This window comes from Cetorhinus maximus, chromosome 20 (genome assembly GCF_964194155.1).
Source record: "Cetorhinus maximus chromosome 20, sCetMax3.hap1.1, whole genome shotgun sequence".
NCBI lineage: Eukaryota > Metazoa > Chordata > Chondrichthyes > Lamniformes > Cetorhinidae > Cetorhinus > Cetorhinus maximus.
Genome location: NC_135898.1, coordinates 44,072,538 through 44,087,165, shown reverse-complemented (window position 1 = coordinate 44,087,165; position 14,628 = coordinate 44,072,538). Strand labels below are relative to the sequence as shown.

The 14,628-nt window shown below is 46.8% G+C and overlaps 1 protein-coding gene across 1 annotated transcript; it reads right to left on the bottom strand.

Annotated features, from left to right (window-relative positions):
* Window positions 1–204: 204 nt before the first annotated feature.
* LOC144695057 (interferon-induced protein with tetratricopeptide repeats 5-like) lies at window positions 205–5,612 on the bottom strand. The gene is made up of 2 exons (XM_078565972.1): window positions 5,483–5,612; window positions 205–2,116 (listed from the first exon to the last, which is right to left on the bottom strand). The coding sequence occupies exons 1-2, from the start codon at window positions 5,485–5,487 to the stop codon at window positions 679–681; spliced, it is 1,443 nt and encodes a 480-aa protein (XP_078422098.1). The 5' UTR covers window positions 5,488–5,612; the 3' UTR covers window positions 205–678.
* Window positions 5,613–14,628: the final 9,016 nt, after the last annotated feature.

Below are 14,628 nucleotides of genomic sequence, written 5' to 3'. Positions count from 1 at the left end.
AGCAATCTCCATAAAATGAACTTTGCAGTTTGTGTACAAGTTACTCTATATTGGCCAAGATGAAAGTTGTGAAATGTTGTTCACCAAATATTGACAGGTGGCTGTAAACATTATCGACTGTCAGAGATTATCTTGCAGATTTTAACCCCATCATATTCTGTACCAACCTATCGGCATTCATACAGATCAACCACACAAATAAAATCTCAGCCATGGTTTCATTTTATTAGTTATTGTAACTTTCAATTTCTGATTATACAATTACAATTGAAATCTCTGCTTAGAAAATCAATACCTGCAGCCATTGTGTTTTATTCTCTTTAGCCCATTTTAACCTATTTTTATATCATTTAGCCTCCTCCCCCAACAACCCACCCCCACCTCCCCCCACCAACCCCCCACACACTTCTTTTCACATACAGCAAAAACTCTTGGGAGTCAGAAACAAATGCTATTTGGTTAGTTCACCAGTATGGTTAATATTCCTGAAGAAGCACAGAGATTTAAAATAATTGCAATGAGAATATTTGAAAATTATACACACATGCATAACATGCTCAATTAAAAAAAAATCTAAGCAGAATATAAGTGAAGTGGATATCAGTAGAAGCTGTCTATAGATTTGAGAGTATTAATTTATCCTTCGGCTTAATTTTAGTTGGGAAAGACATTGTTGACCTAGATGGAAAGGCGTAATTCACAAAGAGCACTTAAATATTCTTCATTGCCAGGATCCAAGTCTGAGGCCATTTCAAAGCATTCAATAGCCTTGCGCTTCCTCCCATCCAGCTGGTGCAGGAAGCCAAGAACACCATGGGCCTTGCTGTTTCTTGGATTCCTGCGAAGTTGTCTTTCTGCTATCTTCTTCAAGTTATCACGGCACTTTCCCCTTTCTGTTGAGTCATAATTGATTTTCATTCCCTCTAGAAAGTGGGTGATGGCATTTGATTCTGATTTTTTCTGATGCAATTCAAATAATCCAACCTCTAAACGTATTGCCTGCTTATTTTCTGGACGAATATCTTCCAATTTCAGTAGCTTATTGTAGATTTCCTCTGCTCTCGGATATTCTCCATTTAATGCACAGATTCCTGCAAAATCCAGATGTGCCCTAATAAATGTTAATGGACGAGGCTCAAATGCCTTTTTAAAATAAAATTTGCATAGTTCGATCAATTCAGCTTTCTGTTGAGACTTTATGCTGCGTGGACTTTTGATCAGTGACATTAGGTTCCTTCTGTAACACAGACCTATTTGATGGTGTAAGAACGTAGAGTGTGGAGTAATTTTTAATCCTTTCTTCAGCACCTCCACGGCTTTTTCCACATCTCCTTTGTTTCTGTAAAATTTTGCTACATAACGAAGCACATGTGGAAGATCAGAGGACTTCTGCAATGCTTGTTCAACTAATTCGAGTGCTTCCACTATTTTATTGGACTGTTGTAGTTTTAGAGCCAACAGCACCTTGACTTCAGCATGATCTGGATCAAGCTCCAGCACACGCCTCAACTGTTTTATTGATTTAGTGGGTTCACGATTCTCTGGGGTACCAGAAAATGCTTCAAGGCGATATAGGACAATCGCATAGCCAACATTGCAGTCAATGTTATCCTGATCTTTCTCCAGAGCCTTTTTAAAACATTCCATTGCCTCTTCATAGTATTTGCCAGCAGATTTCAGTAGTGCCCAACCCTTCTCTCCATATACATCAGGAATCATTGCTGCATACTGAGAGGCATCAGGAAATTGTTTACAAATCTCCTCCAGCTTGTCGAGGTAGAACTGAGCCTCTGTCAGTTGTCCCATGTGATAATATACCCAGGCATAGTTTCCATAGGTGATGATGCTTCTTTTGTCAAATTCATCTTCATGATTCTCCCTCAGAAATCTTTCAGCTTCCTGCAGGTTTTGAATGGCCTCTTCATAGTTTCCTTGCAGACAGTTTACAAAAGCAAGTTGGTTGTGAGGCCTAGCTTGGTTTTTTATATTCGTCTGTATTGAATCTTCTAATCTTTGCTTCATATCATCCAAGTCAATGTTTTCTTTCTGTGGCCCCCACGTGAAGTGACATTCAAGCTGATCGAGCTTCACTTTCAACGAATCCTTCTGTGCATTACTGCAAGAGAACAGAATTCATCAAAATCCATCTCAGACTAACTGAACCATTCCCTATCCTCTCAATCCTGTTTTTTTTTATCCGAGGACTGCTGCTGACTCCCGGGCTCAGTGATCATGAAACTTCTGGTCACACAATGATTATCTCAGCAAACATCCCAGCAAAATAAAAGAAATTTACTTCATGACCTTGGCTGTCCTTACACTTGTCTCCTTCCTGCTGAACAGTATACCACCTGGTTTTCATTTCAGTGGAAACAATGTGCAGGGCTACAGGGAAAAGGCAGGAGATTGGCACTAAATTAAAACACTCAGAGAGCTGGTGCAGACACAATGGACAGAATGGCCTCCTTCTACACTGTAACAATTCTGTGATTCTGTGGTAGCCATTTAATTTTCTCACCAAATGCAAAGTAACATCTCAACAACCTCCATTCCCAATGAGATGAAGAGGAGCACTGGCTGAAGTACTCAATCTGACCATTAGGTTCGACCAGTACACCTCCTTCTGATTCTGTTCTACAGGCCCCTCCTCTCCAAGACTGCCTGTAGTCCCAGCAGTGGCCACCACTCAAACCTGCTGAGTCCACAAAGCTGCTGGCCTGCCAATGGGCCGGCTGCTCTCTAAGGTGGGGCCTCCTCCCAAGTTAAGTCTGAAAGTCTCACCTTAAGATAATTAACAATGCTCTCAGTGTTAAATTGATGGAGGGCAGCAGGAAGTATCTGGGGTGGGCTCCTCCTGACTTTTAGCCATGGTGGGGAGGGGTTTGGGGGAAGGAGTTGTGGCACGGTGTGCGGGGAGGGTTGTGGGTGGTCAAGGCAGGGACTACAGCGCCCGGTAAAATCTAGCCCCATGTTCAACTCTTATCCTGCTGGAAATCTTCCATCATACCATTCTTCAGGTGTTAAACCAAGGCAACATCTGCCTGTTCTAGTGGTTCAGCTGGCATTAAAGATTCAATGGCACTATTTGATGCAAAGCAGAAAGTTGTACTTCTAACATTCCCCCCTCAACCAACAGCACCAAAAACAGATTGGTGATTGTTCTATTGTTGCTATTTTTGGAAACATTTGGGAATTGAGCTTATGAGCTCAGATCCACTCCATCACAAAGACCATCTCCATCCATCTCTAACATCGCCTGAACCGCCAATGCCTCAGCCCATCTTCTACTGAAACCCTCATTCACAAGACTCAATTACCTCAAAGATTTCCTGACCTGTTTCCCATCCTCTACGCTTCACAATCTTCAATTCATCCAAAATTTTGCTCCATGCATCAAGTCCCTCACACCCAACGCCCATCACCTGTAACCCTAGGTCTCACTGACTTACATTAGCTAAGGTCCAAGCAGATCACAAATGTAAAGCTGTCATCCCGGTGCTCAAGACCCTTCATGTTCTCACCCCTTTTTCCTTCAGTTTTATAATCCTGTGACAGTTTGGCATTCATCTCACTCTGACCTTGTGTCCACCCTCCATTTAACCCCGTGACTGGCTTCAGCTGAGAGAGGCCGAAAATTTCAGAACCCCTTTGTTAAAAACTACTTCTCCTTAAAAACTACCTCTTATGACTAAGTTTTTTGTCACCCTTCTAGGTATTTCCTTCTTTTCCTATGTATTAATTTTTGTCTGATCACGTTCATGTGAATAAGCTGGGATGGCTGGGGGCAGAAGTGAGTCTATGGGAATTGAACAGGAAGGAAGCAAGAAAGAAATTGTATCAATTGTAACACCTTATCACACTTCACAGGAATATCCCAAAGCATCTCACAATCCGTGAATTATTTGAAATGGAGTCACTGTTGTTTTGTGGGGAAATGTGACAGCTCAGATTGCATGATAACAACTTGCATTTATATAGTACCTTTAATGTAGTAAAATGTCCCAAGTCGCTGCAGCTGTATACTCTATAATGCCTCAGGATATGGGCTCAGCACCTCTTCAGATACTGAAGCAGTCTGTGCCCACACGCAGAATGACTTGGGCAATATTCAGGCTTGAGCTGATAAGTGGCAAGTAGCATCCATGCCACACAAGTGCCAGGCAATGAACATCTCCAACAAGGGAGACTCTAATTATCTTCCCTTGATAATCAATTACATTACCTCGCTGAACCCCCTGCTATCGATATCCTGGGGATTGACCAGAAACTGAAGTGAAACAGCCATATAAATACTGTGGCTACTGGAGCAGGTCAGAGGCTGGGGTGTGTAACTCACCTCCTGACTCCCCAAATCCTGTCCACCATCTAAAAGGCACAAATGAGGAGTGTGATGGAATCCTCTCCACTTGCCGGATGAGTGCGACTCCAAAAACATTCAAGGTGCACCGTACAGGACAAAAGCAGTCTGCATGATTGCCCCCCTCCACCACCTTAAGCATCCACTCCCTCCACCACCAATGCACAGTAGCAGCAGTGTATACCATCTACAAAATGCACTGCAGCAACTCACCAAAAGCTCCTTTGACAGCCAAAATCTGCGACCTCTACTACCTAGAAGGCAAGGGCAGCAGATGCAGAACACGGCACATTCCCTTCCAAGCCACACACCATCCTGACTTGAAACAATATCACCGTTCCTTCGCTTTTGCCAGGTCAAAATCCTGTAAACCCTTCCTAGCAGCACCGTGGGTATAACTACATGAGATGGACTGTGCAGTTCACAAAGGCAGCTTCACTGCCACACTCTCAGGGGCAATTGGAGCTCGGGAATAAATGCTGGCCACATCCCCAGAGCAAAGAACCAAAATCCCAGTTCTATGGACAGAATTTTATGCTCGGCTGGTGGGCATGCACCCGACCCGATCTGGCATGAAATCGCGCAAGCTGACGGCCGGCGAGCGCGGTATTTCGATCAGCGGGCACGCGCAGAAGTCAGAAGCGCCCCCCACCCCGGCAGCGCTGAGTTTCTCAGCGCGTGCTTCACTCTGCCTGGCCATTAATTGGCCAGCCAGCATTATCCGTTCAGTTTTATAATCCTGTGAGAGCTTGGCATTCATCTCACTCTGACCTTGTGTCCACCCTCCATTTAACCCCGTGACTGGCTTCAGCTGAGAGAGGCCGAAAATTTCAGAACCCCTTTGTTAAAAACTACTTCTCCTTAAAAACTACCTCTTACGACTAAGCTTTTTGTCACCCTTCTAGGTATTTCCTTCTTTTCCTATGTATTAATTTTTGTCTGATCACATTCATGTGAATAAGCTGGGATGGCTGGGGGCAGAAGCCACCCCAGCCGATCCCGGGCCCATCGACCACGCCCGTCCTCTGCCCTAAAAATTCAGACCTATGTGTTTGAACTGCTTTGTAAGGTACGCTATAATTCCTGAAAACATTTCAAGACTAAAGAAATTCCAATGATCTTTACCTCATAATGCTGATCGAATGAAAAATGTGTTCAATTCCTTTCTCAGCTTCAATTCAGCTTCAGTGAGTCGATCAAGGAATGTGTGTACTTGTGTTGTTTTTCAGCTTAGTTATACTTCCCTGGAATGAATACACCAAATGATTCCCTTTATGTGAATTGAAACTGAAACCAAAGAATGAAGCCAAGAACTGAAGTGTCTCTGTAGGAAAGAGCGCTGCTAGTGTAACATAGTGTATCACAGCTCCAGTTTACTAACAGAAAAAGATCACTTGGCCCTGTAAGGGCACAGTAGCTGCTGAAACAATATAATTATCAGTGTTTGATAAAGCCAAATGGTTTAGCAATGTCCTTTTGTTCCGGGGGCAGTGTTCGTTCTGCAGCTTGCTGAGGCCAGCTAAATTGTCCCCAGGATTAAATAGTTTGAAACGTTCGTTGAAAGTACAATGGTCTCCTACAGCCCATACAACCCACTCTTTCTGGTTGACCTCAATTTTTACTCCTCCATCAGTCATCTCAAGTTGTCTTTTGAACACATTTCTACTATTTGGACTGTTCCATTCTGTAAGAATATGTTAGATGATGATGGAATTCTCACAGAATTAGCAAGCACAGTTATGAGGCCATTTGGCAGAAGACTGTTTCTTTTGTCTCAATTTCGGCAAGTACTTTTCCTGCTCCTATCCACTTTAAGGTGGAACTGTTCCCCTACATTTCAAAACACATAAAGAGCCTTTAGAAATAAAGAATTAGTTGCTAGGATGGTGTCTTGTTCCTCTTATCCATACAATGGTCTAATAAAGTCTAACAAAGGGATTCCAGCATGATGTTAATTAAAAGATGACCTCAAGCTAAAGTGATAGACAAGGCAGAGGTGACCCCACCTCCCACCCCGACACCTTGGGTGCCTGTCCTGCTGTCATTGGCCGTAGATATTCAGACAAGTGATTGACATAGGGTAAACAACCAGCCCCAAGAAATCAAATATATTCATGGGTGCTGGGGCAGGGACAGCCCTAATCAGGCAGCTAGTTCCTTTAGATGGAGGGAGACCAGGGAAGATGGAGAAGATAGAGGGGGACAGAGGAAGATGGAGGGAGACCAGGGAAGATGGAGAAGATAGAGGGGGACAGAGGAAGATGGAGGGAGACCAGGGAAGATGAAGAAGATAGAGGGGGACAGAGGAAGATGGAGAAGAGGGAGGGAGACCAGGGAAGATGGAGAAGATAGAGGGGGACAGAGGAAGATGGAGAAGAGGGAGGGAGACCAAGGAAGATGGAGAAGATAGACGGGACAGAGGAAGATGGAGAAGATAGAGGGGGACAGAGGAAGATGGAGAAGAGGGAGGGAGACCAGGGGAGATGGAGAAGATAGACGGGGACAGAGGAAGATGGAGAAGAGGGAGGGAGACCAGGGGAGATGGAGAAGATGGAGGTAGACAGGGAAAAAGATGGAGAAGCGGGAGAAAGACCGGAGAAGATGGAAGAAGACAAAGGAAGACAGACGAGACTGTGGGGGGTATGATGGAGAAGATGGAGGGAGACTGAGGAAGATGGATACAATGGAGGGAGACCAGGGAGGATGGAGGAAGACAGGGGATGATGGAGAAGGGGGAGGGACACCAGGGAAGATCAAGAAGATGGAGGGAGACCGGGGGTGGGGGGAAGATGGAAATAAAGAGAGAGAGAGATGGGAGAAGATGGAGGAATGCCAGGGAAGATGGAAGGTGACTGGGGAGGGGTGGTGGAGAAGTTGGAGGGAGACTCGGGAAAGATGGAGAAGATGGAGGGAAACTGGGGAAAGATGGAGGGAGACTGGGGAAGGATGGAGAAGATGGAGGGAGACTGGGGAAAGAACTTCCTAACATTTTGGCTACTGAGCAGAATGCTTCCACCACAAGCTATAGAGATTAACATGCTCTGCGCCATTTGTTCGGTTGTCCTACGGTATCAGTAAACTACTCTCACCTGTCATGGGTTGCATTCTTTCTCTAACTATCTAGCTTATGCATCATATCTAAACTGTTACTTCTTGATAACCTTAATAAACTACCTCACAATCACTTGTGAGCTCTCGACTGCCTATTTTGGATTATCTATGATGCCAGAACCTTAAAACTTACAATTCTTTCTGCAATCATGCTCATTGTGCTTAGAAAGCCTAGCAGTACATGGCACATTCTCTATTGCTCCTCAATGATTCTCCTTTTTCTCATTTGCTCCTAGCTAACAGAATCTGTTTCCTACTCAGCAGAGCGTGGGCATGGCTGAGCCCTCCAATGTGGACTGTGCACAGTTGTCCCTGTCATCAAATTTTACCCTTCATACTTACAAAGTGATAGTCACCTGTAAAAAGCCAATGTAGGAGTCCACCTCAAGCATGGGTAGGTTTGATGTTGCAGGGCATTACAATAGTGTCTTTTTGTCTAGTTAGCTTGACCTGTTGCATGGAACTTCAAATGCAACAATCACATGATGACATCCTGGCCTTGAGGAAGTATTTGTAGACTCTGCTCACCACTTCAAACAGGATGATAGATATTCTAGCAGCTGATCTTCAGTAAAGGCTTCTCCCATACAATGGAAGCAGTGAAGTGTGGTTGGGCCATGAGAGGAATGATGATGAAGGGGGATGTGGAATTGGCAACTCTGCAGCTTCCACTTCTCAGCCATCTCCTACCAAGTCAATAACTCACATGCTACCCCTTTCCTTAGTGACTGGGCCTATCTCTTCACAGGTTAACATGGAAGCAAATAAATACTATGCTTTTGCTCCAATTTTCAGTCTTGATCATTTCTGATTGCTGGCTGGCAAGTGGCCTTATCAGCTTTCTGGAGTGGAGGGTGTCCCGGAGGAAACCTGGTCCACTCCTCCATCACCGCCTACTCCTCAACCCCCACCTATGGCACCTCCCCATGCCCACGCAGAAGATGCAACACCTGCCCCTTCACTTCCTCTCTCCTCACCGTCCATGGGCCCAAACACTCCTTTCAAGTGAAGCAGCATTTCACTTGCATTTCCCCTAACTTAGTCTACTGCATTCGTTGCTCCCAACGCGGTCTCCTCTACATTGGAGAGACCAAACGCAAACTGGGCAACCACTTTGCAGAACACCTGCGGTCTGTCCGCAAGAAAGACCCAAACCTCCCTGTCGCTTGCCATTTTAACACTCCACCCTGCTCTCTTGCCCACATGTCTGTCCTTGGCTTGCTGCATTGTCCCCGAAGCCCAACGCAAACTGGAGGAACAGCACCCCATCTTCCAACTAGGCACTTTACAGCCTTCCGGGCTGAATATTGAATTCAACAACTTTAGATCTTAAACTCCCTCCCCCCATCCCCACCCCGTTTCTTCCCCCTCCCTTTTGTTTTTTTCAATAATTTATATAGATTTTTCTTTTCCCACCTATTTCCATTATTTTAAAATCTACAACTAATACCTTGTCAGTCTTTGCACCCCACCCCCCACTAGAGCTGTACCTTGAGTGTCCTGCCATCCATTCTTAATTAGCACATTTTCTTAGATAATATCACCACCTTCAACACCTCTTTGATCCTTTTGTCTGTGACATCTTTTGATTATCTGCTCCTATCACTGCTTGCTTGTCCCTACAACCACCCCCACCCCCCTCAACTTCTCTCTCTCTCCCCCCCCCCCCCCCCCCACTTTAAACCAGCTTATATTTCACCCCTCTCCTAACTATACTCAGTTCTGTTGAAGGGTCGTGAGGACTCGAAACGTCGACTCTTTTCTTCTCCACCGATGCTGCCAGACCTGCTGAGTTCTTCCAGGTAATTCTGTTTTTGTTTTGGATTTCCAGCATCCGCAGTAGTTTTTTGTTTTTATAACCATTTGTCACATTCTGCCAATTTAAGTACATATCCATTATCCCCACTCTCTGACTTTTATCTTCTAAGCAATTCCTTATCCAAGTAAATAGTTTGCCTCCCAATTCCATGTGGCCTCATTTTTGTGAACAGTCTCTTATGTTTCAGCTGCTCAAAATAGCCCCAGGGTGGGAAAGTGTGTTCTGCTTTGATCTCAATTTCCTCCACTCCTCTGTAGGGGAGCAAATTTTATTGCAACAGGGTAGTTACTGAATCATGTGAAGCCATGACTGTGGTATTGCCACTGTCTGAAATGAGACTTAGTGGATTGAGATACATCCCAGTTGATAGTAAAGCTGAACCTAATTCAGTGATGCATTTTGTGTTGTTATTGGTGATTGCAGTGTTCCAAGTGATGTTGGCGAGCCTAACCTCTACCAATTTATATTTTCTCACTCACTCACTCATTCTGGTATCTTGAATCCTTTGATGGTACAGTCTGGCTGACATTGCGCTCCCTCCAAATTGTCACGAAGTAAGGCAATGGTGAATTTCGGCAGGATATTTGACCAATTGGGCATCACGTCCATGACCGAACCCATCCTCGCAAAACACTCAGTCACAGATACTTGCTAGCAGAATCATTGGAAAATAACCCAAAGTAAACTCTCAGTGTTTTTTATTTCCTGCACCCAAGGGTGCTGAAGGCAGCTGTGGGAGCCCTGCTCATACTTGAGTTAAGATTGGCTAATTCAGTTCAGAGAGTTCATGGCTGCTATCAGCTTTCCAGATTCAATTAGAGTAATTGAAGTGTCAGTGATCTCTTCAAATGCCCTTCCATTATTGTACATGCCTGAAACAATAGCTGGGATATTCCGTGCCGGCTGGCATCTGGCGTGTTCGGTGGTGTTGTCGGAGATTAATCACACCAAGGCACCATTAATACGTAGAAACCCCATTTATTACTTGTGCACAAAGGAGACAGCACACAAAAGAGCTACTGTACAATCTCGTAGCAGAATACACACAGACCTGTTAAAAGCATTTTTACAGCCAATCAGTAAATTTTGCACAAACCTATCTGCTTATTTGCATAAGTTAACTGACCAATCTGTACAGTAGTAAATTTCCGTTCCCAGCACAACAGATGTTGCGCTTACATAAACGCTTATCACGATCCCGATTACATTCAGCCTGAGAAAGAACAAAATGGAATGTCTCAGGGCTCATCCTACAACTGTGGTCAGACAAGATGGTATTGTTCTCAAGGTTGCAGTATTTTTCCCTTAGGCCTAAGCATATAATTCAATTTCTGCATTAACCCTTTTAGCACTAAATGGGTTCCCTATAGTTGCCTAGGCTACCACAGCGTGAGCAGGCAATATGGCGAGAAAGCCAAAAATAGGTTTCACGACATTGTGAAACCAGTTTGTGATCGTCTGCTCAGCCCATCGATGGTGGGCTGCTTTCCCCAACATTGGATGTCGGGAGCCTCATTGCAATGCATCAGCATATCATTATAAGGCCAGCCTGCTGGACTCATCTCCCTGCCTCCCGTTCCACACCACCCCACCCCCACTGGCCACACCACCAGGAAAACATGCCAGTGCAGAACATGTCTTGACAACTGTGATGTGCAAAAGTCCCAACTTACCGCCAGGGCCTTGCTCACATCGCAGACATCCAAGGAGCAGAAGATGCTGGAGCCCCACAGCAACAGGATCCTGGAGGAATATCCATGGCACGCTGGGTGGATTCTCATGGGCACAGCTCCACCGTGAAGTAGCTCACGGAAGTTGGAAAGTCACCGTTGATGCTCACAGTGGATGATGGTCGAGGGGGTGGAAGAGGAAGAGCTAGAATCGCTGGGGAGAGGAAGAGGTGTTGGGGTGTGGTGAGGTCAGGAGGGGCGAATGAAGGTGTCGGGGGGTTGAGGCTGGAATAGGGGAATGAAGGTGTCGAGGGGTGAGGTTGGGAGGGGGACATGAAGGTGTTGGGGGGCGAGGTTCAGAAGGGGGAAGGAGTACGCGGGTGAGGAGGGGGTGATGGAGGAAAAGATGGCAACTGAGGAGGTAGGTGTAAGGGAGGTGGATGGTGTAAGGGAAGAGTTTGGAGGGGGGAAGAAGTGCGGCAAGGGGATGGAGTCCAGGGGGAGGAAGGAGTACAGAGAAGGAAGGGAATAAGGGTGGAGGAAGAAGTAAGGGTGGAGGAACGAGTTGGGAAGGTGGGAGAGTAAAGCTGGAGGAAGAAGTGAGACTGGAGGAAGGAGTCGAGATGGGGGAAGGACTAACGGTGGCGGAAGAAGTAAGGATGTTTGAGGGAGTCAGAAAGGGGGAGGGACTAAGCAAAGGGGAGTCCGAGGGGTGGGGGGAAGGGCTTCCGGGGAGGAAGGGCTGCAGAGGGGGGGATGTCCATGTGAACATGTGAGGGAGGGGTCTGATGGGTCCATGACTGCCCACTGGGGAGTGAACTCAGTGGGGTGTGGTATGAGGGAATGGTGAGAATGACCGCGGGCAGAGTGAGGCAGTAGGGTGGGAGGGTGAGGATTCGACGGTAGCGGTAGAAGGGATGGAGAGGATGGTTTGTGGGAACTCGAAGGCAGACACAGACCCTGGAGGTGGGAAGGAGGAGGTCAGGGAGGTGAATGTGGATGGGGGTGAAATTTTCAGGAAGGAAGGGAACATACGCCTTCACCTGGACATTCCAGAAGGAAAAGGGTTGTGGCTGGTAGGTCACGGAGAGGAGGCGGAAGGTGATCCCAGGGGGCGTTGGCAGTTGAGAGGGGGTCAATTGTGATGGAGGATAGGAAATAGGTGACTGGAGGAGGGGAAAAGATGGGGGAGTGCATGAGAATCAGAATCCAGATCATGCTGTCCAAATCGAAAGTGAAATGAGAGTCATGGTGGGCGAGATCAGGTGCTGCCTGGGAGTGTGATCAGTGGGTGGGTGGAGATGCAGGTCAGCTCAGATGGACAACTGAAAGTGAACCCCAGCAGGCAGCATTCAAAATGCTCAGGACATTGAGGTGAGTGTGATACGCGAAGGAACCGTGTGCATGTGAGAGTGCTTACACGAGGCTCCAAAAGATCCTGCCACACACACACACTCCTCCCTCCAAAATTACTCGTTGGACCACTGCTCCCTCTGTGGTGACAGAGGACGGGGTTGAGGGGCTCACAGGCAAAGGGGACTCGGAGGGAAGGACTCGGAGGGAGAGGACAGCCTCTGAGATTCCTCAGTGGATGGCCCAGGGGTGTCCAGCTCCCGCTCCTCCTTCCTTCAAGTGCCCTGGGGCACCGGCCTGACTCCTTGAGGGGAAGGAGCATCAAGGTGTCCCATTTCCCTCTTGCATTGCCACTGCAGGAACTCACCCATGGCTCTCGCGATGGAGTGCAGGTCTGCACACATCTCCACATCCTGCTGATCCAGGGTCTCCATGGCATCCATCATTCTCCCCATGGAGCCCTCCATAAGCGCACTTGTGGGCATCACTTCATCAGAGAGCAGGCGGGCGCACTCCTCCGACATGTGTGCTACTCTGCTGAGGGCTTCCAACAGCTCTGCGTAATGTTCCCACACCTTCTGCTGACTAATGTGGGCCACTCAATCCCCAGTCTGAGGCCTCTTCCTGCTGATATGAGCAGGCTTCTCCTGCATAGAATCAGATGGAGAGAGTGTGAGCAGGACAGATGGCACTGTGTGGAAGGTTTGTGTGGTGAGCGGAGCCATGGACAGGAAGACAACACAAGCTCGAGAGGGTACTAGCCTGATGGAGATGTGAGGGTTTGTTTGAGAGTTAGTGGTGTTGTCTCTTGAGGTGTGAGATCCCTGTGGATGTGTGATGGGTTTGTGAGTGTGTGAGTTGAGAGTGATAACAGTGAATTACCCTGGCGGAATGGATAAAACCATTCATCCTTTTTTGGCACTGGGTGGCTCCCTTTGCAGGGCATTGGCACTGACCATCGCTGCCACCACCTCCCAAGCTGGATTAGTGAGTTTGCACCCATCCTGGGCCAGAGCGGGCGTTGAGGACATTACGGTGAGCCTCCACTGCGTCCACAAGGCGCTGGAGGGACAAGATGTTGAACCTGTGGGCTCAGTCTTTTTGCTCTTCGAAGCCAACAATAATCAGGGAAAAAAATCAACAGGCACCTGGAGAGGTTAGAGTTAATTTAGGAGAGCCAGAACGATTTGTAAAAGGCCGATTGCGCTTGACAAACAGAATTGAATCTTTTTGATGAAGTCATAGGGAATGGTAATGAGGGGAATGCAGTGGATGTTGTTCATATGGATATTAAGGAAGCATTTGACAAAGTGCCACATAAAAGGATGGTTAAAATCTGAGGTTCATGGTTTATTAATGTCAGTGTCAGTTTGGATAAAAAAATGGCTCAAGGACAGAAAACAGTGGCCAGGATCTTTAAGTTGGCAAGCAGGTGGGGCAGGTCCTGCTCGCCGATGCGGAAAATGATACAGGATGATGTCAGGCGGAACTCCCGAATCTACCCCCGCGTCATTTCAATTTTCAGCCGAATCAGCTGTGCACCCGCCGACCTGTCAACGGCCTATTGAGGCCATTTAAAAAGTAATTGACTTAATTAATGGACCTGCCCGTCCAACCTTAAGATTGGCGGGCCGGCCAGGAGCCTTGGGGGGGCTTCAAAAAAGCACAAAACCTCATCTACGAGCGGGATAAGGTTTCATGAGGGTTTTTAAAAATTTAATAAAGGTTAGAGTTAAAGTGAAGGACATGTCCCAACTCATGTGACAGTGTCACATGAGGGGACATGTCAGGGAAATTTTGTTTCTGCTCCTTGACCATTTTTAAATTTGGCCCCAATCTCCCTGAGGCAGCACTTAGCCTCAGGGAGATGAGTGCGCTCTTTCACGTGCATGTGCAAAAGTGTGCACTCACGGCTGAGGGATTCCCGCCCCACCCCGTGCCCGGAGCGCATTGCGCTGCCTGGCAGACATCACGCTGGGCGGGCCTTATTTGGCCCACCCACGTAAAATAGCGGTGCACCCCCGATCGGGGGCACCGATCAGATGCATGCCCGCATGCGTCCACTTCTGCACTTCCCCCTCAATGGGTGAAAATTCTTCCCTGTGAGTCTTGATAAATAGTTGCTTCTCAGAATGGAAAGCAGACAGTCGTGTTCCCCAAGGGTCACTGCTAGGACCATTGCTTTTTTGATATTTGAAAATAAATTAGGGATTGGAATACAGAGTAAAATCTCAAAATTTGCTGATGGTACCAAACCTGGAGGTATGGCAAACAGTGAGGATGATACCAATCAACTGCACAGGACACAGAGAGGCTAA